Source organism: Pipistrellus kuhlii, unplaced genomic scaffold (assembly GCF_014108245.1).
Source record: "Pipistrellus kuhlii isolate mPipKuh1 unplaced genomic scaffold, mPipKuh1.p scaffold_m20_p_6, whole genome shotgun sequence".
In the NCBI taxonomy this organism is placed as follows: Eukaryota; Metazoa; Chordata; class Mammalia; order Chiroptera; family Vespertilionidae; genus Pipistrellus; species Pipistrellus kuhlii.
This window is the reverse complement of record NW_023425562.1, coordinates 50,137,568-50,163,538: the sequence shown is the minus strand read 5'-3', so window position 1 is coordinate 50,163,538 and position 25,971 is coordinate 50,137,568. Positions and strand designations below refer to the sequence as shown.

Sequence of the window (25,971 nt, the reverse complement as noted above, 5' to 3'; positions counted from 1 at the left end):
TTTGTACTCAGTTTCTTCTGTAAAATGGGGTTAACAGTAGGAGTACCTATTGCACAGGGCTGAAGTGAGGAATAAATAAGATATTTGATAGGATTTAGAACAGAGCCTGGCATAGTATGAACACCCAATAAATGTTGAGCATTATCTTCATAAAGTCACATATGAAATACTTAGTAAATGTCAACTTCTACCACAAACATTATTTTTATTTCAACAGATGTTCAAAAAACATTTAGCATAAAAAAATAAATAAAAGAAAAACCCTTTAAAGGATGTGGGCCTAGATAAGACATGGTAGGATAGAGGTTAGTTTTTTAAAAAAGGTTGAAATAAGTGATAACACAAGGCAGTATATTAAGAATGGTTGTGAGAGATTCAAGCCTCTGGGAAATGAGGAAGGAGCAATCACTTTTGCTGGGGAGGAGTCAGGAGGGACAGAAGTGCTGCAGGTATTGGCCTCTGTGGGGAGGCTTTAATGTCGGGATGGTTGGAGGGGTCACAGCCAGAGGCAGTGGGAATGTGGCTGGTCCGGGAAGCTGGTCAGGGTGGCTAGGAGCCACCATTTGCTATAAAGAGCTGGTTTTACCAGTAGTTAGAGTATTAGTCCCAGACCAAAGGTCTTGGGTTCAGTTCCTGGTCAAGGCATGTACCTAGGTTGCAGGATCTCCAACCCGAGCCAGGGTGGATGTGGGAGGCAACCGATGGATGTGTCTCTGTCACGTTGATGTTTCTCTCTCCCTCTCCCTCCTTCCCTTCCACTCTCTCTAAGAAAATCTTTGGAAAAATTAGTCCTCAGGTGAGGATTAACAAAAACAAAAAAATAATCAAACAAAAATTAGTTTAATCTCAAAGTGGCCTTCATGTAGAGAGCCAGGGGCTTGCTCGCTGTACCCAATTTTGCTCTCAATTAACCCAACTTTATTTGAAGGCCTGTGTTGGTTTGGTGTTTGCTGGTTGTCGATGCAGGTTGCTGTTCAGGTTGGCAGGTTTTGAGTTCCTTTAAGACAGTGTTTCCCAAAGTGGGGCACACGCCCCACAGTGGGGGAGTTTTGTTAATAACTCATTCTCGAAACAATTCGAGAATGAGTTATTAACAGTGAATTTTTGCATTTCTTATGGTTCCAGGGGCCTCAAATACAGTATATAAATATATATTGTGACATATTTATGTATTTCAGTTCTCTATTATATGTTTTGAAACTTTATTTGCTACTTTTTCATCTCACTTCATATTATTATTTAACAATTTCTTAGTAATTTCTTCCTCAGAACTTCAGCTGTCTTTTATTTTTGTCTTTCATGGATGCCATGTTCTTTGGGAGCTTGTTTAGACCAAGTTAATGGCCTGTTAGGCGTCCTCCATGAGAATAGGAATTCACTCTTTGAATAATAATAATTATATGTCCTGGAGGTGGGGGCAACCAGGATTTTAGAGATGCTTAGGTGGGGCATGGCCAAAAAAAAAGGTTGGGAACCACTGTTCTAAGGGCACTTTCATAAATTTCTGGATTCTGTCATGTTTGTCCTTTTCCATTTATGTTAACAGCCTCAGCTTTATCTGTATTTGTTCCCAGGCAAAATTCATTTGTTCATTCATTCACTAAATGTTTATTGAGTGCTTGGTATATTCTCAATTCTATGGGTATATAGCAGTGAACAAGACTGACAAAGTGTACTTTTGTGGAGCTAATATTCTAGTGCAGGGAGAAACGGTAAGTAAACAAGAAACAGATAGTGATTCTCTGTTACATAGAGAATTAAAATAGAGTGATAAGATGTAGCGTGACTGGGAAATCACATTGGATTAGGTAGTTGGGAAAGACCTGAGTTCTGGATGACAGGAAGAAAACAGCCATCAGGATGACCAAGGCAAGATGGGACAAGTGTAAAGGCCCTAAGGCAGGAATGAGCTTGACATAGTGGAGGAACAGAAAAAAGGCCTGTACTATTACCACATAGCTGGGATAAGGAGAAAGAGCACAGTCAGGGCCAGGCCACTCTGGGGTTTTTAGGCCTTGGTAGTAAGTTTGGGTGAAATGGCCAGTGTGAAGGGGAGTAATTGGAGGATCATAAGCAGGGAATATAACATAAACAGACCTAACATTTTTAAAAGACCAGTATTGCCCTGGCTAGTGTTGCTCAATGGTTAGAATGCCAGCCCATGCACCCTCGGGTCTCTGTTTCGACTCCTCTTAGTCAAGGGGATCTCTGGCCCCTGTCAAGGCACGTGCAGGAGGCAACCAATTGATGTGTCTCTCTCACATGGATATTTCTCTCTCCTTTCCTCTCCCTCCCTCCTTTCCACTATATCTAAAAATCAATGGAAAAAAATATCCTTGGGAGAGGATTAATAAAATAAACAAACAAATCTTGTCTAATAAAGAGGGAATATGCTAATTGATTATCACCCCCTTACAAAGATGGTGGCACCCAGGCCAATAAAGAGGGAATATGCTAATTGTTACACCCTCACAAGATGGCAGCACCCACAGCCACAAGATGGTGGTACCCAGTCCCCTCAGCCCTCTGAGGGGTGGCAGGTGCCACATGCCTCATCTAACCAGAGTCCCCCAATTTCCTTAGCCCCACTTCATCCACTTCAGTCCCCCAGTCTCCTCATCCCCTCAGCCTTGCCTCATCCAACCTCAGTCCTCCAGTCCCCTCAGCCCCATAGAGGAAGGCAGTTGGGGGTGATGAGGCCACCAGGGGAGGGTAGTTGGGGGGCAGTCAGGCAGCCAGGGGAAGACAATTGGGGGTGATTGGACCAGCAAGGGAGGGCAATTGGAGGCAATTAGGCCAGCAGGCGAGGGCAGTTGGGGATAATCATGCCAGCAGGGGAGCAGTTAGGGGACTATCAGGCTGGCAGGTTAGGGGCAATCAGGCAGTCAGGCAGGTGAGTGGTTAGGAACCAGCAGTTCCAGATTATGAGAGGGATGTCCAGCTGCTGATTTAGGCCTACAGGGATCAGGCCATCCTCTGAGGAGTCCCAGTTTGGAGAGGGTGCAGGCTGGGCTGAGGGACACCCTACCCCCTCCCTCACCCCGCATGAATTTTGTGCACCAGGCCTCTAGTAAATAAATAAAAAGACCACTCTTGACAACTGTGTAGATAATGGATTGGAGGGGCAAGAGTGGAAACTAAAATATTATTAGGTAGGTTGCAACAGGATAAATTTTGCATTATGGCCATATTATATTTTTACTTAAAACTTAATGCTTAATCAAGATTCAGTGTGTGTGTGTGGTATTGTTTTTAAAATAAAAAATTTCCAGAACTCTTACTCAGTAGAAAAACTCCAGTTAAGCTCTTGAGAAGCCTATTGGCAGATTGTGCAAGATATGAAATTATTCCCTCAAACCCCGTTTGTCCCTTTTTTATTTTTTCCTTTTCTCTTGTATCCATTCTTTCTGGTCAAGTGGAAAAGGATGTCTGATCATGTCCTTGAAATTTATCTCATAGGGCCTGCTGCAGTATTGTTGGGGAGACCTAGTAATAAGCAGAAATAACCAGGAACTTATCAGAAAACATCAGGCTTAAACAGTAATGATTTCCAAGGCTAGGGTTGCTCTGGCTGAACAACCTTTAATGTTTCAATCCCTAAGCAGGATTTGTTTTTAGTTTCAGATTTAGTCACAGTTCCAAAAATAGGCATGAAGGTGGTAGAACCAAGGGGTTAGAGAGAGTAAAACAGAATGCTAATTTATGTTCTTACTAGGTGATATCAGAGCTATGCATAATATAAATATTTTTCCAAGGGTTTCTGCGCTAAATGTGTTTTGATGGCTTTGACCTCAGATAAACTTGCACTTAGTCCCGCTAAACATAAAGTTTCACACTTTGCAAGCTTAAAAAGGCCCTCTGTTAGAAGTTAGATTTGTGTGGCAAGCAAAAAAATTTTCCTCTGGCCAGACACCCATTTTTCATAACCATTCAGTCCTGGGATTTGAATGTGTTGCTTACTACCACTGTCCCCACCACTTTCTAGACAGCAGAGATGGGAAACATGACTAAGAACCAAGGAAAGGGAGGGCAGTAGTGCAGATAAAGCAGCAGTAAGCGACTAAACCTGGTGAAGCAGTTTGCACAACTGACAAGCAGTGTGATACCCAGTGGAGTTGCAGTGTCTGCTGCTTTAGGATTCAGGGAGATTATAGGTCAATCAGGGTGATTTGTGGAAAAACAAATTGTGACATGGTTCATCTTTTCCCCCCAGATGTTTTTGTGTTTTCTTTCGCATGCCCAAATTGTCCAATTAATTAAGGAAAACATTGCAGTGGATTTCTTCGATGAAGCTTTTGCTAGCCATGCTATTTGAGAGCAAGCTTGTGTATATCTTTCATATAAGAGGGGGAAACAGCTCTTCCTTGTATTTATTTATGGGTGCTCTCAATTTTGGCATCATTATCCCCTCAAATGTGCAGTTAGTGTTTACATTGTTCCTCATACCAGGGCATAAAAGAGATCCTAGAAAAAAATCTACTTCGTTTGTGATTCAGGTGTTGCAAATTAGTAATTTCAGCCCCCTTCTCCGCAATCTAGATGTTTCCCTTAAGTCTCACAAGAAAGAGTAGAAGTCTTATTTCAAGATCCATCTCTGTTGCCATTGTTTTATCCTCAGGCTCAGTTTGCATTGGTGTCTATAGTGTGCCTTAAACACAGTACTCAGGAAGGGTCAGTTGAATGAGACCATTTCCTTCTCTCTCCTTTCTCTTTCCCTCACCAAAGTTATAGTGTATGAAGGGGGAAAATAGGGTCCCAGAGCTGGTCACTTCTGCCACAAGCTTTATGACTTTGGATGGCTACATGAGAGTAAATGGAGAAGTCTTTTATCAATTTATTTAAATTTAGCAAAACTAATATATATATATATATATATATATATATATATATATATATATATATATATATAAATTTAGCAAAACTTACTGAGCATCTGCTAGGTATAGCATTGCACTAGGCTTTGAAGAGTATACCAAGGTGAATGAGGACGAGGTGCCTGTCTTCCAAGAACTTTAGTTTTTCTTAGCCTGTGGAAGATGAGCAGTGAATACTCAGGTATAAGAATGGATAAAGGGCTAGATTCTAACTCACACCTTAATTTTTGACCCAGACCCAGGGAAAGGCATGTCACATATATTCACTTAATCTTTACAACTTATTTTCATGTCCTAGTGATGAAACAGACAACAAGAGAGATCTTATCTTTCTGTACAGATTTACTTATTGGCTACTACTTAGAAATGTATTACCAGATATGTAGTCACTTCTTGAAGATTAGGTATTTTCTTAGTTGCCCCTTCTTATTTTACCTCAGGGTTACCTGGAGGGCAGTCTCCCCCAAACCTAAAATTGTGCCAGAAGGTCGAGTGAGGTAGTATAAGCATTATTTCACCTAAGAAGGGAGCTTGGTTTTGCTTTTGGTTTCACTGCTCAGTAGCCGTGTGAGCTTGGCTAAGTCATTTATCTCTTGAATATCAGCTGTATGATGTGGCTATACTGAAAGGTTCTTCTAAGAGTTGTGTGAATCAAATTATGAGAGAAATATAATTGCTTACTTATGTAATATCAATATAAGGCATTTTATTATATTAATACTCTTTTCAAAAAGGAATTAGAAATTCATCAGAAGTAATAGTTTCATAAAAGCTTAGCATGGGAAGTTAGGAATGTTTTGAGTTTAACCCTAAATTTTGAGGCCACTATAAAGTATGGCTAGTAACCTATCAACTAACCCTCTCTTGGTCCTATGGCCTAGAAGCATGCTTTGACTTAAGCGAACTGTTGACCTGACTTCAGATGGCATTTTTGGAAGGTGCTTTAAATACCACAGGAAGGTAGAAAGAACTTGAACTTGATTTCAGCAGGCCAGGTGTACTAGTACTGTCACTCATCACTTTGTAACCTTGAATTTTACTTGGTCTCCTTAAGCTTCAGTCTTAAGTTAGGAAGAATGATGCCTGCCTCAGAGTCACTTCACGCTCAAGGATAATGGGATGGAGGAGCACGCACTAAACCATAGGCGGCTAGTTATTTACTTGTTCCTTCAGTAGAGAAGTGAGTACTATTTTGTGACATGTATCCCTCTCTCCTTTTGCTTCCTCATGGCTGAAGGTGGACGGACAAGTGGTAGCCCTGCTCGTGCAGAATCTGGAGCGCCTGGATGAGTCTGTGAAGGAAGAGGCAGACGGCGTGCACAACACTCTGGGTAAGGGCAAGGGCAACCAGCATTCTCCGGGTCTCTTTGTGTTTGTTCTGGGGCTTAGTGCTCATTTCCCTTCCTCCTCCATAATAGAGTCAGCAGCAGTAGTGTTTTCTTTCCGTCTGCTCCCAAACTGCCTTTTCAGAAATGAAGACCCTTGTGTAAATTTCATATAACTGCAGCTTTGGTTTGGCTTGCAGGTAATAAAAGCAGAAATGCACCTTCCTGCAAACCGCTGGCTTCTTTTAGCAGGTTCTTGCCTTTAAAAGTTAAGATGAAGTCTATGGGGGGGGGGGGGGAATATATATATATATATATGTGTGTGTGTGTGTGTGTGTGTGTGTGTGTGTATGTATATATATATCTATATATATAGATATATATGTATATGTATATATATATATATTTTTTTTTTAAACAATTTTTTAGTCTTCTTATGTTGTTTTTTTCTTCCCTTCACTGGAACTACAAACATTTGAACAACTGTGTATCTTTATAGGACATTTTATTTGAGAGTTAGTGTTTCTTCCTTTCCTTATGTGCAGTTTGCCATGTAAACTGTGGGTTGCAATATTGCCGGTAACTTGGCTGCCCCTTCATTATGTGTCCATTGAAGTAAATTCCTCTGTAGGGTTTCCCTCCTACACCTCCCCAGGCTTCCACCCTGTAAAGTGCCAAACCAGTAGCCTATTTAAAATCCTGCTTTTGGGTAGTCCTCTTTATCACTAGACGCTGTCGAATAAAGCCATAAGTGACATATCTGTAAGTAGAGCTTGAGAAATGAACGAGGCCCAGCAGAAGCAGAAAGTTTGATGAGATTAGATTTTCTCTCAGCTCTTTTGTGTCTGGCACAGATTTCTCTTGTAGTTTTATACTCTCTTTCGTGAAGATTATCATAAAGAAGGAGGAAGAAGGGAGTACCTAGGGAGTAAGAAGAGAGAGAACACAATAATCAGTAATTTGGGGGCTTGCCCTAGCCAGAATTTAGCATTGCCATCTGTTAGCCTAATGCTGAATTTTGCTGAATGGAAAGCTTATCAAAGTCTTAACTGACTGTTAATTAAAAGGACCTGATGTAATGGAAAAAGTACCAGCCTGGCAATCTGGAGAAATCTGTCTACGTACTTTCAGCTTGGTCACCTACCAATAGCTCAGCAGTCATCCCTCCCTCTCGTATTGAGCACCTGACGTTTGTCACTGTGCTAGGCATTGGGGCAGATTAAAAAGGAATTAGGCCGACTGATGGGGTGGTCTGGAACAGAAAGGGAAAGGTGAAAGAGGATGACAGATGATTTAATAGGAGTTAGTGGAAGTGAAGAGGAAGGGTCTCCAAATTGCTGTATAGGAGCAAGTAGCACTGGGGCTGAATATGATTACCGGTACATTTTGACAGAAACGCACTCAGTGTGGGGTACCTCAGCCTGGCCTGAGCCCTTTCGCAGCCCAAGACCTCTCAAGGGATGCCCACCTGCCAGCTTAGGCCTGCTCCCTGGGGGATTGGGTCTAAGCTGATAGTCAGACATACCTCTAAGCTGACGTCAGCCCAGGAGCCCTCGGGGGAGGTCTGACTGATGGCAGGGAGCAGATCTGAGCTGCAGTTGGACATCCTTAGTGCGGATGAGGAGGCAGGAGTACTCCAGCCACCACTGCTGTGCTTGCAGCTGTCAGCCTGACTTGCAGGGCTCCCCCTATGGGAGCACACCGACCACCAGGGAGCAGCTCCTGCTTTAGGCATCTTTTCCCTGATGGTCAGTGTACGTCATACCAACCGGTCATTCCTGATCATTCAGCCATTAGGAGAAATTTGCATATTACCCTTTTATTATTGTATATAGGATAGGATATTCTGGGATATAGGGTGAAAGAGGTCCTAGAGGAAGTGAAATGAAAGCATTGGATGTGTTAGAAGGGGACTATAGATGATTTTTTTTTAAATGTCTCCCCTTTTAGTATTATAGTTATGCAATAACTTCTTTGGCCTCCTAATTTTTAATTTCTTTATTAAGCAGCAATTTTGCTGTTCTTGAAGAGAATGGGACCAATTATGTTTGTTTCTGAGTACCAGACTGTTCCCTCTGCCAGCATGGCCTTTCCCCTTCTATGCACATTATTTTTTTCAGTTAAGATTGTGCTTAGTTCCTTTGAAGTCCAGGCAAAGATGAAACTAGAAAGGAAGACTCTGGGTTCACCATCTCCTGATTTTTTTCCTAGTCTTTATGAAGGCTCTGTCTCTTTAGTCATAGTCTCTCGGATTCTAGTACAATGAAGACTAAGAGGGTCTTCGTAAGTAAAGATCCACCCTCTGTGTGTTCTGCTCTAGTGTTGTTCCCTATTAGCACAGAAAGTCTATCGCTTACTCCTTTGTGAACTCCATCATTTTCAGTTATAACTTTTACTTATAACTTGAAGGAAAAAACCCCATAACATCTCCCTGGTTAATCTAAAAATGACAACACATCATCTGGCTGGGAGGAATACAGAGAAGTAGGAAGAGAAATAAAATGCCTGCCAGGGGAAGCAGGCTTGTTGCAGATGGAACAAAGTTGTCTTCCCCAATGACTGGTGTCTGCCTCCCTTCAGCTATTGTGGAAAACATGGCTGAGTTCCGGCCGGAGATGTGTACAGAGGCTGCCCAGCAGGGTCTTCTGCAGTGGCTGTTGAAGAGGCTGAAGGTAAGCTTGGCTTTGTGGGAAGGCAGGTCAAACTTCTCTGCTGTGAGCCTGGCACACGCTGGGTCTTTGGCATTGATTGTTATCCTCAGGCTTGTATGATCTAGTTTGAGAATTTTTTGAGTGCTGACTTATGAACTCTTTATTTCTCCTCTTTTGTTTGTTTTAAAAGAAAACAGTTTAAAAATAGACTTTCATATCTCTGAAAATATTACAAACTTGTTGTAGAAATACAAACAAGTGCATGTGAGACAGAGGCTATAAAACTGAAGGTAAAAGTTCCCCTTTGCTGATTGTTTATAGTTCCACCTCCCAGAGGCAGCCACTCTTAGCAAAGAGTATTTTAAAAAAATATATATATATTTCATTGATTTTTTACAGAGAGGAAAGGAGAGAGATAGAGAGCCAGAAACATCAATGAGAGAGAAACATTGGTCAGCTGCCTCCTGAACATCCCCTACTGGGGATGTGCCTGCAACCAAGGTACATGCCCCTGACCGGAATCGAACCTGGGACCCTTCAGTCCCCAGGTCAACGCTCTATCCACCGAGCCAAACTGGTTTTGGCAGCAAAGAGTATTTTATTTATCTTTCCAGAAATTTGTTGTGCACATATGTGTGTGTGTGCGCGCGCGTGTGTGTGAGTGAAAAATTGAAATACACAGTATTTTTTAAAGCCCCTTAACCTGGTCTGTCTGACCATTCCATTTCTCAGCTTTGAAACATTGGCCTTATTATCTTTCAGACATCTCTTTTACCTATCCTCTGCTCTGCAAAGGTCAAAGTTATTTCGACTTCTGTATTTGTCTTTGCTCATGCTCCTCCTTCCACCAGGAATGACTCCTATCTTTTTCATATATTTTTAGCTTATATATACTCTTCATTAATCAGCTTAAATCCCTATTCTTTCATGTATTCTCCCATCATTTTTAGAATTGGAAGGAAGTGTTTTAAGTTCTATTGCAGATAAAAAAATTAAGAGTTGATACTTACAGAGATCAAGTGCTTGCCCAAATTCATAGAGCTAGAATTAAAATCCAAGCATCCAGACTCCTTTATGCATCATTTCCCTAGCATCACCCTGCCCCAAGCCCATACCACCATCTTTCTTTTTGAATAGCAACCATTTTACTTTCTCCCCACTGGTTCTCCAGAGGGGGTTAGCAGATCTGGGTTCTCCCATTTATATACCCATAACTGTGACACTTACCTTCATGGAGCATCTTTTCTTCATCACTTGGCAGGCTTGAATTTTATTAATTGTGCTCATTGTCTTACTCCAAATACCCTTAAGCTCCTTAAGAGCAATGACTGAGTTTCTGTCATATTTGCATCTTCTCCCAATTGTTCTCATAGTGTGCATCCTGACCAGGAACATCCGAATCACCTGGCAGCTTGATAGAAATGAGTATTCTTTTTAAAAATATACATATTTTTATTGATTTCATAGAGGAAGGAAGAGGAGAGAGAGAAACATCAATTATGAGAGAGAATAATTAATCGGCTGCCTCCTGCACGCTCCACAGTGGGATTGAGCCCACAACTAGGGTATGTGCTTTGACCAGAAATTGAACCATGACTTCTCAGTTCATAAGGCAGCACTCAAAACACTGAGCCATGATGTCAGGGCAGAAATACACATTCTTAGGGTGGGGGAAATGGGGAAAGATCAAAGGACTTGTATGCATGCATATAAGCATAACCAATGGACACAGACATTAGGGGATGAGGGCATGAGCAGGGGTCGGGTGGGGGGCATTAAGGGGATAAGGACACATATGTAATACCTTAATCAATGAAGAAAATAAATAAATTTTTAAAAAAATAATAACTTTTCCTTCAAAAAAGGAAACACAAATTCTTTTTTTTTTTTTTTAATATATTTTATTGATTTTGTACAGAGAGGAAGGGAGAGAGATAGAGAGTTAGAAACATCGATGAGAGAGAGTCATCGATCAGCTGCCTCTTGCACACCCCCTACTGGGGATATGCCCGCAACCAAGGTACATGCCCTTGACCGGAATCGAACCCGGGACCCTTCAGTCCCCAAGCTGACGCTCTATCCATTGAGCCAAACTGGTCTCGGCGGAAACACAAATTCTTGAACCCATCCTATTAGACCCCCTGAATCTGTCCATCTTGGGGTGGAATCAGCAACCTATCTTAACATCAAGTGATTCTGATACATGCTGACATCTATAAGAATCAGCATCCGAGATTATTTATTTACATTACTTGGTAAAGCCATGCTATTTTACTGTAGATCGTGTATATTTATTCAGTAGTCCTTGAATAGTATTAAATGTGTAGCACATTGATGAATTTCTCTTTGTATTGGTCATCTAGTAATATATAGAGATATGCTTGGATTTCTTCATCCACTAAATGAAATCACTAATTTGTACTAATGAGGGTGAAATCCATTGCAGATGATTACATTAAATGGTTTAGCAGGTAAGCAAGTAACAGTAGTGTGAGAGACACTGCAGCATAGCTTATTTTTCCATGGGGAATACAAATTCCTTAGAATATCATGTACTATTAAAAATGACACCAAAACCCTTAAATTTTATTTTTTTTCCCCTGAAGAAACAAAATTAAGATTCCCCTTTTGTTTCTCAATTAAATCAATGCTTTAAAAACATTGCAACGTTCAGCAAATGAGCTAATGAGTTGAGTTTTGGCTTTATTATACAACATGTACAACTGGTTAATGCTAGGTCCTTAGCCTCGATGACCAGGAGTTGGCAGTTTACAGGCCACAGTCTGCTTTGTCAGTTGTACGGGGCTGCAGATGTGTCTGAACCTGCCCCATGTGTTCCAGGCACCAGAGGTGAGCTGCAGAAATAACCTGAAGCTTCTGGCTGCGGGTGGTAGCATAATTATTTTGTACTTTCCAAAAAAGCAGCAGCTCCCAAAAAGGTGAAGTTTAATTTTATTCAAGGCTAGTGCATGCTGAGTATAAACTTGTGCTTGACTTTGTAATTACTCTGACAGCTGAAAGGTTTCGGATCACCAGGCTCCTGGATAGAGTAAGAGCCCCAGAAGTTCCAAGTCCCATTGGTTTACTTTGCCAAATCCAAGGGACTGTGGCTGCTAAATGAATTCTCCTTCCTTCTAATTTTGACTAAATGCCCTCATAATTTGGCAGTTTGGTATTTGCAATCTTGGAGGCTGTCATCTCTGGCTGGTGACTTTTGCCTTTGGCTAGACATTAAAGATTATTTTCCCCTTTCCCCATCTAGCCCATTGTTTATTTCTTTTGTATCAGTGTAAAAGATTTGGCTGTTATCTTCATCATCATCACTTGCACCACTAAGTTTTCCCTGTCCCATGTAAGTGTTGTACATTGGCAATTTATCATGTACAAAGGGTTATTCTAGTTACTGTATGTACTGTACAATATGTACCAGTTTATTTCTGATCCTCATAAACAACTCTCCAAGTATCCCCAGTTTACAGATGAGGGAAGAATCCCAGAGAGGAGATACCTTGTCCAAACCCATGGGAAGTACAGGGGAGAGCCTGTGACAGCCGGGCTTGCTAGCTTTAAAGCCACCTCCTCTCCAGGCTGTTTTCCAAAAGCATCCCTTTCGGGGTCTGAAGCATTGCTGGGCTCAGCGTTGGGAGTTGAAGGGCCTAATCAGTTTGACTTTCTCATTAGATTATTCACTCCTTCATGCCAGTTTTTCAAAGGACCTATATTTTAAGAAGAAAAATGAAGTTAGATTTTTTTTTTAATTTTTGTTTACTTTAGGGCAAATTGGAAACTCCTTGAAGTGATACACAACAAAAGCTGCAGATTTTCTGAGGGGAATCAGGAATTCTCAATTCCAAAGCAGAGGGAAACTCAGCTTTTGGGTGCCTATTAAATATATATTAGTTTATTTAATCACCTCAAGACAAAATTATGATTTGTTTTTTACTTAACATGAGAGAAAGTGAGTTAGAGAGACAGAATAATTTGGCCAATATGAATGGCAAGTAATTGTTAGAGTTGAGATTCTAATGTGGACATTTCTGATTCCAGTCATCAGAAAAACTTTTAGTACCTATTGTTAGTTACTTCCATATCTTGTATAATTCTCATAGTAACTCCCCCAAGAGATGTTATTTTATTATTTCCATTTTACAGATTAGGAAACTTGGGACCAAGAAATGTTACTTTGGGTCATCGATGCCCATTCTCAGTTCGTGGTGCCATTAGTGTCTCAGAATTTTGTTTTTATAGCATCCCTGAAGCAGAAAGGATATACTGTCCTATGTGTTAAGTAGTTGGGTGCGGTCAGTTTGATAATCCATATTTATGTCTTAACATTTTAGTGCCATTTGAAAAAAACAATACACATGAATTAAAAGACAATATATTTTTATTTAATTCTTAAATACCACAGTTACTTACCGATAGATGTGTGTGCCTTTTCAGTTCTGTACAACTTCTGAAACCTTGGAATCAGATTGAATACCACCACCCTCTTCCCTATTTCACACAGTTCTTTTATCATGGCAATCACCAAAACCCAAAATCAGAATGATCGGATGTCGTGAAAAGAAATGCACCTGGACTTAGTAGTTAATGTAGAGTTGAGCAGATGTTAAATGTCACTGTGCTTTCCTTGGAAATTGAAAATATCCTGTGGTGCCCCTGTGAGTTCAGTTTAACACCAGGTACTGCGGCATGCAATTTGGGAACTGCAGACTTTGTGCCACATAGGTAGTGCATGCTCATTAGTCAGACCTAGAGCCATGTCTGGTCCCAGGGCCATGTCCTTTTCTTAATGTTACTGCTTTACTTGATAAAATTAATATTAGTTCAGTACTATAATTTAATTTAATGCCTTAACAATAGACAACGTTCATGTTTATGTCAAATTCACCTCTGTGTGTTGTCATGTTCAATTCTTTGTCTTACATATAGCAGATGCCCAATAAATATTTGTTGGGGGGAAAAGAGAAAATCTATCCACTACCTTTTATAAAATCAAATAAAAGATAAAAGAGGCATTGGAATCATGGAAAGGCTATTGTTCTAGTGGCCTGCTTTTTAGGGCTTCTTTCAGCGAAGTGTATCTTGTTTTAAACAAGAACCCTGACCCTTGAAAAGCATGTAAGTTGGTGTGGCTTAAATCTCTTAAAATGGCAATACTTGTAACTTAAATAATTTGAATAAGTAATTCTATTGGCAGATTCTTGATTCTGATGGCCATGTTCACCCCTTGGCTTTTCACTTCTGTGGTTTGATTTTTATAAAACTGTTTTCCTTAAAGTGAAACATGCCACAAATTTCATTTAAACCCTGGCTCTTTAACTGAATTTCTTGAAACAAGGCCTTAAGCTTGCCCAAGGAGCATGTCTTGCAGTCAGCACACGTAAGTCCTTGCATTTTACAGATCTTTTAATCTAAGATGGGTCATACCTGGTCAGCCTCCTGAAACCCTGTGGGGTGCACTTAGGCTTGACGAGGGAGACGTGCCCAGAAAGCTGAAAAGGTGCCGGCATTGCTTCATTAGGGGCCACTCTTCCTTCTTAAGTACAAAATCAATGTCCAAACAGAACTGTGAATGGCGCTGAGGTGATAGAAGTGTTAGCTTCAAGATAAACACTTCCCCTGTCCTTTCCAGATACAGGGATTATTTGTCATTTCAAAAAACCTGGAGAGGTAGCAAGGCTGCTGCTGATTAACAGTTGTTGTCTATGTTCCTGCATTTTAAGGATCAAGGGTACAGTAAATAAAAAGACATTGATGAGGCTTGGTCCTCTCTGCACCTTTATCCAAAGGGCATTGTTAATGATGAGAGATTTGAGTCTCGCTACTGAGGCAGCAATGTGGACGGCCATGAAAAAGTGTCACTGCAGTAGATGTGTGCCCCCTGGAACTCCAAGTAGCAGAGCATGCAGCAGGCAAAGAATTGTGGGTAGCAATTTGGCTGTTAAAATATTAACACATTTCTGCATATTTAATGTGGTTTCCTTTTTAAATAGTAGGCAGATTATGGCACACAAGCAGATAGGTTTATGATTTCAAATTAAATTTTAAACATTAAAAAATCCAAAGGCACTACTTTGTTATAAATACTACACTCAACTAATCTAAATACGAACTTGCTTTCTTTTCAACTTCTCTAATGTGTCAACTAATTTACAGCCTAATTTTATCATTATAACTCGTGAATAAAGCTTTATGATAAGGGTTTAGTCTTAAAGTTCAAAAATTTCAATTACTCATCTAGTTCACATTTTGAGTACATAGTATGTGCTAGACAGTAGTCTCTGGACTCAAATTGGGGGATCTGGGAAGGCTTCCCAGAGGTGGTGACATTCAAACCTGGGCATTAGGAATGTGAGAGACATTGTGTTCATCTGTCATTTATGGTTTTACTATGTAGTTCTTGAGAGCAGAGGCAGCCCTCCCCTCTTCCTTCCCCCCTTACTTTTAACCTGCCTTTTCCCTTTCTAACTTCTATTTCCTCTAACTCAGGTTCTAGTACTTGTGAAAAATTCATGCTGGGGAGGGAAACAGGGCCCCATAATGATGTTGTTGTTTTTTTTTCTCATTTCTCCTATTTCCTTACAGGCAAAGATGCCTTTCGATGCCAACAAACTGTATTGTAGTGAAGTGCTGGCCATACTGCTCCAGGACAATGATGGTGAGGCTCCCTCTCAGTATTGATATTCTGTTAGGATAGAAGCTAGGCTTGTTTCAGATCATGACAGCAAGCTCTCTTGCCTTTGGCATCCCCTTGCTCTCCCTCTCGCTCTCTGTGCAGCTTTTGTACTCTGTCAAGCTGTATTGATTTTGTTTGCTGATGTATCAGTGTTAGACGGCTGTAAAATCTGACAGTTAGCTTCATTTTTTTCCCCCTCTATTTTTTCCCCTTTTAGAAAACAGGGAATTGCTTGGGGAGCTGGATGGAATCGATGTGCTTCTTCAGCAGTTATCCGTGAGTAATTCTTATGCTTCCTGTCTGCCATGAAGATACACGCCCTGCTTTAAGTGGGAGGTGGAGCTGGAAACTGTAGGAAGGAATAAGCCATGTGTTGCAAGGCCTGTGGAGTCTGTTGTTGGGTTTGAGGTTTCAGTGGAGGTACATGATTGTCCTCTTTTCTTAGTCGTTTGCTTTTTACGATCAGCTATCACTGTATCTCATATGGATTCTCTTGGTCTGTTTTGATATTTATCAATTCAAAAAAGATGCTTCCTGTTTTAAGTGTATGTTTGGGGGCTATGAGTACCAAGTTATTTTTAGTTGGCCCATTCCCAAGACAATTCACTTCCTTTCCTTTCAGTCTGCCACTAAAACAGAGTCTGTTTTCCAAATAAGTTCAAGGAGTACAGGTCCCAGGGCAGTGGGGTAGAGGTCACAGAGAAGGGAAGGATGTGGTACTGGAGCTAGAATGAGATATTGGAAATTGCCATTTGTTCATTGTAAGAAATGTAAATCCACTTGAAATGTTGTTCTGCTGGCATTCTGAAAACACTGTTAAGATTTCTTCTAACAAATCTCATCTGTGCTATTCCAAAAACAGGACTGAAAATAGATCATTTGGATAAAATCTTGAGAGTGTTGAGAGTGTCTGAGAAGTCAGTTTGCATACAGCTTCCCTCATGGTGCCAGCAGCCTGAGTGGCTTGGCCTCCACCCCCAAAAATAGAGTTTTGAAATGTGAATCTGTTTTCAATTCTGGGAAGGCGCTTAGTCTTGTTCTTGCAAGATTATTGATCATTTTGGAATAGACTGTATGGGTATGTAGATACTGTTAAGAGGCTTTCCCCTTAATATGCCACATATCTCTCTGGCAAAAACAAAACTTTTGCTTTAAGCTGTTCCCATGCCTTAGGGCCACAGCTGCTATGCAAGGCAGTCCATTAGCCCGGATGGTTAGAAAACTCTTCCTAGTAGAGCCAATATTTGCCCTTCTGGATTGTAGTTGTTTTTTAGAAGGGGAAGGAAGGAGTTATGGTTGGGTTGGGCCAGTGGAGGGCTTTGGGGAAAACTGGAAAAGTTTCTTGAGTTGGATGGTGGTTTCAGGGTGCTCACCTTATTCATTTAACTATTTTAGAGTTTTCTATATTTGTATTATATTTCACAGCAATATAATATTTTACAAACTCTGCCTCCTTGAAACTATCAACCATTCATAGACTCAATGGTCAGTTGATTTTTTTGTGTGTTGTTTTTTTTTGTTTGTTTTTTTTGTGGGAACTAGCAACCATTTATTTAATACCTATGAATCAGAAAGCCCAGTTTTTCTAAAATAGACACTAATGAGAATTTTGTTTGATTAGCTTTTGTTCCCAGTTCTATGGGGTTATCGTGACAGGTAGGCTTTGGAAATTGTTAAATGCTGGCTGATGAAAAGACATTCTCTTAGGCTCTGTGCTTTCTGATGTCTTTGCTTGGCAGGTGTTTAAAAGACACAATCCTAGCACTGCAGAGGAGCAGGAGATGATGGAGAATCTGTTTGATTCACTCTGTTCCTGCCTAATGCTCAGTTCCAACCGCGAGCGCTTCCTGAAGGGCGAGGGTCTTCAACTGATGAATCTCATGCTCAGGTATGTTTCTCACCTCCTAGCTCTCATAATTTTTGCCCAACTCCTATCTTTTAGCCTAAATTAAAGGACATATAGTTATGGTTTTTTATTCCCTTGAGCTTCCTCTTAGATATATAAAATCATAAAGTCTTCAGGAGTGTGAGTGGTCTTTTCTAAAGTGAAAATGAGGTAAATAAAAGTATCTTGGCCTTTTTGCTCTATTTTGTCCGTTGGTAATATGACCACTCCATTGAAAGGAAATGTCTTTTTTCTCCTTCTCATAATGTGTTTTTGAGAAATCTAAAACTTCTAAACATATATTAGAGGTTTTTGGGAAATTTAAAACTTCTAAACATATATTAATTTCTAAACTGAGCCCAATTTTTTAATATCCCATATAGACCTATCTATGCCATACATTTGTCTAAATTTTATTGTTGACAGTAGACAATCATTCATATTTATATTTTTCAATATACATTATTTTCAGTGATGAATTGTGCATGTGCTATGTGGCTAGCATAAGAGATAAGAAAATGTGCAAGACAGTTTTAGAACTTTTCTTTATATATTATTTACGTTCTGATTTCTTAAAATATTTAAAGTGGGTATCATGTTAGCATATTTCACAGAATCCTAAAGTTGGAAGTAAATGGGAAGTATCTTGTGTCCATAACTCTTTTGAAAAGGAGAAGAGAGATAGGGAGGGGGGGTAATAACTAGAGTGTGGTGGAGGTTCAAGGGACAGTTTCCTAAATTGAGGGATATGAGATCATGTTTGGGTGGTTGGAAGACTCTAGTCATTATTGAATTATTCTTTATGAAATTGAGCCATAGTCTATTGTCTTGAAAATTCTACTCTCATATACTGAAAACTCTCTTAAATTATTTATTTGACAAAATATTTTTATAAATCGAATATATATCAATAAAATATAATTTAGAATATAGACTTGTAAAACTGCTTTTAAACACTGGTATGATACTATTTTGAGTATGACAGAATTCTTACCTTCAAGGAAAAAAACAAACAAAAAGCTCTAATCACCCAAATACAACCCAACTTTGGTTGTATACCCTATTCTTTTCTTTTATTCTTTCTTTCTTTCTTTCTTTCTTTCTTTTTCTTTTTTTTTTTTTTTTTTTTAATGTAATTGGTTTCTTCTTTTCAACAGCTTTTTAGGCCTGCCATACATGTAATTTTCTATACTGTTTCTTTTTAAACTGGACATGCTGTTTTCCATGCCGTGACATAATCTTCATGAGAGTTTTCAATGACTGCATAATGGACTCTCAGGGAATGTAGCTTACTTAGTATTTTATTGTTGATATAAGTTACTTTTAATGTTTTGCTATTATAAAAAATTCTACAGTGGCCATTTTGTGCTTAAAATTGCTTTTGTCTTTAATATTATCAAGATATATATTTCTAAAATACTTTCGTTTTAAAGGCTGGGGGCATAGTAGACCTCTTCATTTGTTCAGTGTGTATCAGACCTTTGATTGAAATTCTTCTTTTCTTGGATTGCTTTAAAGTTGTTATTTTAAAATGCAGAGGGGGCGTTGAAATTATTCAGAGGTGTTTAGTGTTCGGGTGATTTCTGCTAGCTTTCCTCTCTTGAGTCTTCTGTTTGCTTATCTCCTTTACCCTTCTAATTGCCTGTTCTTTTGTTGAAATGACCAACCTCTCTCAAGCAAATAGCAATAAAGAAGATGCATTTGGCTTCCTAGGCTTTCTAACCTTAAAACTACTCTCTGCAGGGACTTTTCCCTAAGCTTCTTAAAGGTCTGAACTGCCAGTGTCTTTGGATGGTTGAGTATAAATATGAAGTGATGTATTCCTGTAGCATATGGCTTGGTAATGTGCAGCAGTGGGGAGCTGAATAAATAACTAGAAATATGGATTATTCAAACAGGAATGCTGAGATTCTGGGAGCCTAATTAAAAAGAAGCTCCAAAGACTTAGGAACTAACTCTCTAGGATCTCCTAACTTTTCATTTTTGGATGCTGAAGTTACTGTTAGATTAATTCTTCTGCATTAATTAGCTATATTAGCAGATTCAGCATTTCCTTTTTTTCTCTTTCCTATGTTCTTCATTCTGTGTTATTTTTCTTCTTCTGATTCTCAAGTGGAAAGTTTAATTGGAAGGGAATTGTTTTTTTCTACTAGATTTGTACTTCTGATCTAGCAAGATCTGCCAAATTGTTCTTTGTTAGAGAGAGAGCCTATTGAAGGCTAGGGAAGCTGTAACTCTAAAAGTTGAGGAAATTTTCTGTGGCTCCATTGCCCCTACTGCCGATTTTTACTCTGATTCAGGCGTTCATCAGTTACGAAATGAGAACCTCGGAAGGTGGCAGCATGGAAGTGATACAGGCATATTGGGGGTCTGGGGACCTAAGGGTTCACAATCCACTGTGGATTCTTGGCTTTGCACAGAAAAGAATCCAAATGCAAGCCAGCATAGAATTTAAAGTGAAAGAGAGTTTATTACTGATGCAATGAGACACAGAGTGAGCTATTCCACAGACAGAGCAGTCCCTTCCTAGTGGGATTTTATTTTTATTTATTTTTATTGAGGCTCATTTAATGGAATGGTAGGGCATTCAATAAGGGGGAGGAATATTCAGGATCTTTCCCAGGAAAGAGGTGGAGACTTCTCAGAAAGCCCTGTAGGCCATTTTGGTTCCTTCTCTGGGTTTTCCATTTATCATAGCACAATGGTTGTGTCATTTAGTATGTGAATGTATTACAATGGGTATATAATGAGGCTTGAGGCCATCATAAAATTATGTTATTATAGTTGCCATGTTGGATCAAGCTGGTGTCTGTAGGTTTTAAGCCATAAATCCTTCGGGGGTTGGTCTTACTATTTCTTTGATAGTCCCTTTATTGGTTATAGTTCCATCACATACCCTATCTCAGAAGAAGGGCCTTTGGAGTTGAGGTGAATACAGGTTTAGAACATAGCTTTTTCACTTACTTGTTCTGGATATTTGGTAAGATTACTATAGCCTTTCTGACTTCTGGGAGGAACAGTGCCATATTTGCATGGATTTTGTGGGACTTAGACTATATATAAAGTGTCTAGAACATTTCTGCAGTTATTAAAACATTGATAAAGTACTATATTAACTTTTGTTAAGTGCTAGGCTTATACAGAGATGATGAACAAGACAGGATTCCTATCTTCAAGAAATTCAGTATCTAGTGAGGGAGGCCAATATCTAATGAGGAGGTCACTGTAATATAATTTAATTTCTTAACTATTAAAAGGAACAGTTATTTTGCATGTCTCTATCCTATGAATTTTTTAACACTTCTGATTTTTTATAAAGATTATCAACAAGATAATTATATACACACATTATTACACACACATACTACCCAACTTAATGTTTTTATCAATTTTATTGATATATATTAAATATATATAATTTATATATAATAAAACACACATTTTAAGTGTACAGTTTTAATTTTGACAGGTTTATATATCTTTGTTCTCACCACAATGAAGATATAGAACAGCATTCTCCAATAGAAATCTGATATGAGTGAGATAGGTAGTCTTATATTTTGTAGGAGCCTCGATAAAAAGGTTAAACACAACTAATTTTAATAATTATTTTATTTAACCCACTATAATAAAAACAACCATTTTAACATACAGTCAATAAAGATATTATTGAACCATTTTACATTTATTTTTTATACTGTCTTTGAAACCTAGTGTGTATTGTACATTTACATTTCAATCCAAATGCTAAATTTCCATTAAAGTACTTGATTTATATTTACAGTTATATACCATAAAATTTACAATTGAAAAAGTAGATTTTCATACCTAAATTTCTTCAATGTGTCCCAATAACTGAATCAACTATCAGTTTTCTAATTTAAACTTTAAATTTATTTAAATTAAATTTGAATTTTATTTTTATTATTATTTTTTTTTATAAATATATATTTTATTGATTTTATACAGAGCGGAAGGGAGAGAGATACAGAGTTAGAAACATCGATGAGAGAGAGTCATCGATCAGCTGCCTCTTGCACACCCCCTACTGGGGATATGCCCGCAACCAAGGTACATGCCCTTGACTGGAATCGAACCCGGGACCTTTCAGTCCCCAAGCCGACGCTCTATCCATTGAGCCAAACTGGTTTCGGCTAAATTTGAATTTTAACTCCTTAGTTTCATTAACCTCATTTAGATGCTCAATAACTACATGTGACTAGTGGTTACCATATTAAACATGCATATATAGATAGTTTTATCACCCTCTTGCCCCCCAAAATTCACTTAGTCCCTTTTGCAGTTAATTCCTACCAGTTCATGTCTGGCCCCAGGCAACCACTGTCATTCTAGAATTTTATATAGATAGAATCATATAGTATGTGTGTTTTTAACTTATTTCACCTAAATTGTTTTTGAGATTCATTCATTTTGCATATATCAGTAGTTTGTTTCTTTTTTGTGTTTGATAGTATTCTATTATATTTCTGCATTCCATTATATCAATTTGTTTATTAACCTATTCAAGGACATTTGGATTGTTTCCAATATAAGTTTATTGTTAGAAACTACCAAGCTGTTTTCTGAAGTGATTGTATTATTTTATATTTCTACTAGCAAGTTATGAGAATTCTAATTGCTCCATATCCTCTTCAATACTTGGCATTGTCAGACTTTAATTTTAGCTATTTGAATGAGTGTGTATTATAGTTTTAATTTGCATATACCCGATAACTAGTGATGTTGAGCATCTTTTGATATATACATTGACCTTTCTTACATCTTTTTACTAAAATCAACTTATGTTCAAATCTTTTGTCAATTTTTTTACTTGGGTTGTCTAATTGAGTTTTAAGTGTGGTTTATTGTAGACATAAATCTTTGTCAGGTACATATTTTGGAAATATTTTTATCCTAGTCTGTGGTTTGCCTATTTATTTTTAGTGTATTTTAAAGAGCAAAAGTTTGACTTGGAGCAAGTCTAATTTATGTATTTTTTTGTCTTATGAATTGTGTCTTTGGTATTATATATAAATTCTGTTTGCCTAACCCAAGGTGTAAAAGCATTTCTTCTATGTTTTCTTCTACAATGTCTCAGTTTTAGGTTTTACATTTCTTTGTCTATGATCCATTTTAAGTTAATTTTTGTATATGCTGTGAGGTATGAGTTGAGGTTCTTGATTTTGTTAGTGGTAGATGTTAGACCTTAGTACTTGAGTTTGGCTAAGAGAAGAATTCAGAACTTAAGGAACTCAAATTGAAGGAGAAAGTTTATTCAACAAGCAAAGAGAAAGTATAATACATGAGAAATAAAAGAATCCAGCAAGTGGAGGAAAGAACTGCCCTGGGATGTTGGCAAGTGTTCCTCCTCTAGCAGGGGGCTAAGTGGGAGGGGCTGATTCTTCATTAGGCTGATTTATTGGTCATCTTTTGTCCTTATATGAGACATATGAGGCTTATCTTTAGAATTCCTCCTCTAAAGGGGTCTACCGCATGACTAGCGATATGATATGTCAGGAGGTCCAAACTGCATGACCAGAAATATGCTAGGGGCGGAAAGGACACCCTGGGGGTGAAGTCCCAGCCCAATTTTGCCCACTGCTAGAGCAAAATCCACTCTGATGACCTTCAGGCTGTCATTCCTACTCTGCCTATACCTATGTACCAACTATAGTTTATTTATTCTTTTTGCTTATATGTGTCCAGTTCTGGCATTATTTATTGCAAAGATTACCCATGTTCCATTAAATGCTTTTATATCTTTGTTAGCTATCAATTTATCTTAGATCTTTATGTGTCTATTTTTGTTCTACTCTGTTAATGTGTCTTTTTGCCATCACCATGCTGTTATGATATTATAGCTTTATTAGTAAGTCTTTGAATCATGTGGCATGGATCATCTTATAATATTTTTTAAAGATTGGTTTAACTATTCTAATTCTTAGCAACTTTTTCTATCCAACTGGTCAATTTCTAGAAAAACACTGCTGGGATTTTTATCGGAATTGCATTGAATCTATAGATTATTTGGGGAAGAATGGATATCTTTGTAATAATAACGTTTTCCAATCCATGAGCATGATATATTTCTTCACTTATTTAAGTCTTTTTATTTATTTTACCCATGTTCTAGTTTTTCTTCAGTCAATTAGATATTTTATAGTTTTCTAGAAATTTTTTAGTTTCCTACAGACTTTAAAGTTTATTAATATAAATTGCCTTGTATTATAAATCTTTTCCATTTCATTTCCTCTTTTTTGTTTCCTTTGTGTCCCTTTTATAATTCCCAATGTTATATATTTAAATTTCTCTGCTTTTTATCTCAATCACATTTGTTACAAGTGACTGGGATTGTTTTAGCTCTTGGTTTGGTGTTGTGTTTGTGTACTTTTTGCTTTCCCAGGCTTTTTTTTTTTTTTTTCTTTTTTTCCTGCCTTTTCTACATTTTTTTCTTTCTACTTTCTTCTTCCCACTTATTGTGTTTCCTTTTGTAAAAAAAAAAAAAAAAAAAAAAAAAAAGCCCTTAATTGAACAGCTAATGCTTTTCAAAATAATTCTCTTATTTAAAAATAAAGATATTTAAGGTTAAAAATGTTCTCTTACAATTGCTCAGCTTCATCACATATTTCCAAGTGGTAAAGTTTTATTTTTTTGTTACATTAACAGAAAATATAGGCTGAAAAATACATACTTTTCTGAATTTGAGATTTTTGTGATCTTATAGATGGTCATTTTTTGTCATTATTCCATGGACATTTGGATATAATTTGTTCCTTATTTTTCTTGTATTTTAGTTCTTTCCTCATTTTCCTTTATCTGTGAACTATGGAAATTATTCTTTCTATTTTTTTTTTCTGTTAGAGAAATTGACTTTTTTTTAAAGTGACTTTACTTCTTTGTCTATGAACATGTGATGTGGTATCATGTCCCTTCAGCATCTGAGCTCTGCGTAGTTCTCCTATGGTCTTCTCATCTCCCTTTTCCACATGTTCACATTTTAGTCTCGAAACCAAACTAGTTTAGATTCCTGAACACATTTCATTATTTCCTCAGGGTGACTCACCCTTAATGTTTAGGCTAAACCTCTTTAAGAAGCCTCTGCCTATATGTCACTTCTCCTAGTCCTATCCTTATTCCACCACCACTCCTAAATTTTGAGGATTAGGTTCTAACATCTTTTGCTTATTTCTGTTTGTCTCTGACTGTACCGTTAGACTCTTGAGAACAGAGATCAGGTTTTCTTCCTCTTGTATCTCTGTACCTTGTAACATTTACGCATTAGATACCCAGTAAATACTTTCTGAGGAACATCTGAGAAACATTTTTGCTGTTTAGAATCATTGAGTCATAGAATTTCTGGCAAATCTTATTGATAGACTTAAAGAATGAGGAGTGATTTATTAAAAGCCATAAAGCTGAGAACTCAGTCTCTTGTCTGAAGATATTTAGTCCTGTTTTTTCCTGTCAAACTTTTTAATGCATGAAAAACACAAAACAGGTCATAGGCTGACTGTGATCTTTAAGGCTCAGGGGAAGCCAGGCATCGGCTCCAGTCCTGGGCTCACTGCCCTATTTGGTATGTGCCCACAGCAGGCTGTGGAACAGAAGCCAACCAAGTGGCCACACTTCAGTTTATCTCCCTTTGGGACACGTGAACCTCTTGGCTCTCTGCCTCCATGACCCTCTTAGGTATTTCAGGACTGTGGTTTAGGTTTAATGTCTTGTGTGTAACCTTTGCACTCAAGGTTCAAAGAAGTCCTTCATGGATTTGTAGTTTCTCAGCTTTTGTTTCTGGGGCTTGTTTGGGGGTCTAGTACCTCTGTGCCCTGACTTCACAGCCTTTCCCCTCTATTTACCCTGCCTCCTAGGTGTCCGTTTAGTTGTCAGATGACTTTTTTCAAATTCCTGTGTTAAGAGTGTCTGGATTTCACAGTGCTTGACAGAATCAATAAAAGGGGAAAAGCTATTGTTTTGTTTTGTTTTTCTCTCTGCCAAAGGACAGATGAAGACGTTTTGGGGGGAAAAGAAAAGATTATTGAGGTGCAATTTAGAAATGGAACTCATGCTATGAAAAAAAGCAGTAGGTAACCATCCTAGAGTATAGAAACCTCCAAAAAGGGAAATATTTACTTACGCATAGTGTTTCAACAAAGAAAGAGAAAAAAATGAGGTGCGGAATCTCTCGGTCAGTGTAGGGCTGCATACTGAAAGGAAGCGAGAGCCAGACTTTCTGCTGGAGAAAGTGCTGCTCCTTACGTGGCAGGGAGGTTGGCCACGTAAATCCATTCTTCTGATTTGAGAGCCACGACTTAGGGTACAGAGAGCATGTTTGGATGGCCCTTGGCTAGCAGCAGCACAGTTAAGGTATGAAAATAAATCAAATGATGGTTTTGAAGTTAAGGTTAGCTGGGAGAAAAATAAAATTTAAGAAAGTCACAATTTACTGTGCAGTTTAACAGTGATTAGATTCAGAGAGTACAATTCATAGAAATAAGACTTAAATTATGCTTACTGGGTAACAGCTTTCAACTAGTGTGCTGCAAGAATTTTTAAA

General features: G+C 38.4%; 1 protein-coding gene across 1 annotated transcript in view; it reads left to right on the top strand.

The window, feature by feature from the left end:
- Nucleotides 1-25,971, top strand: part of CTNNBL1 (catenin beta like 1) — a 167,673-nt gene that overhangs the window by 65,787 nt on the left and 75,915 nt on the right. Inside the window, exons 6-10 of the mRNA XM_036418465.1 lie at nt 6,112-6,205; nt 8,780-8,871; nt 15,442-15,514; nt 15,750-15,808; nt 17,272-17,420. Coding sequence (XP_036274358.1) covers nt 6,112-6,205; nt 8,780-8,871; nt 15,442-15,514; nt 15,750-15,808; nt 17,272-17,420 — 467 coding nt within the window. The remainder of the gene's footprint in view (nt 1-6,111; nt 6,206-8,779; nt 8,872-15,441; nt 15,515-15,749; nt 15,809-17,271; nt 17,421-25,971) is intronic.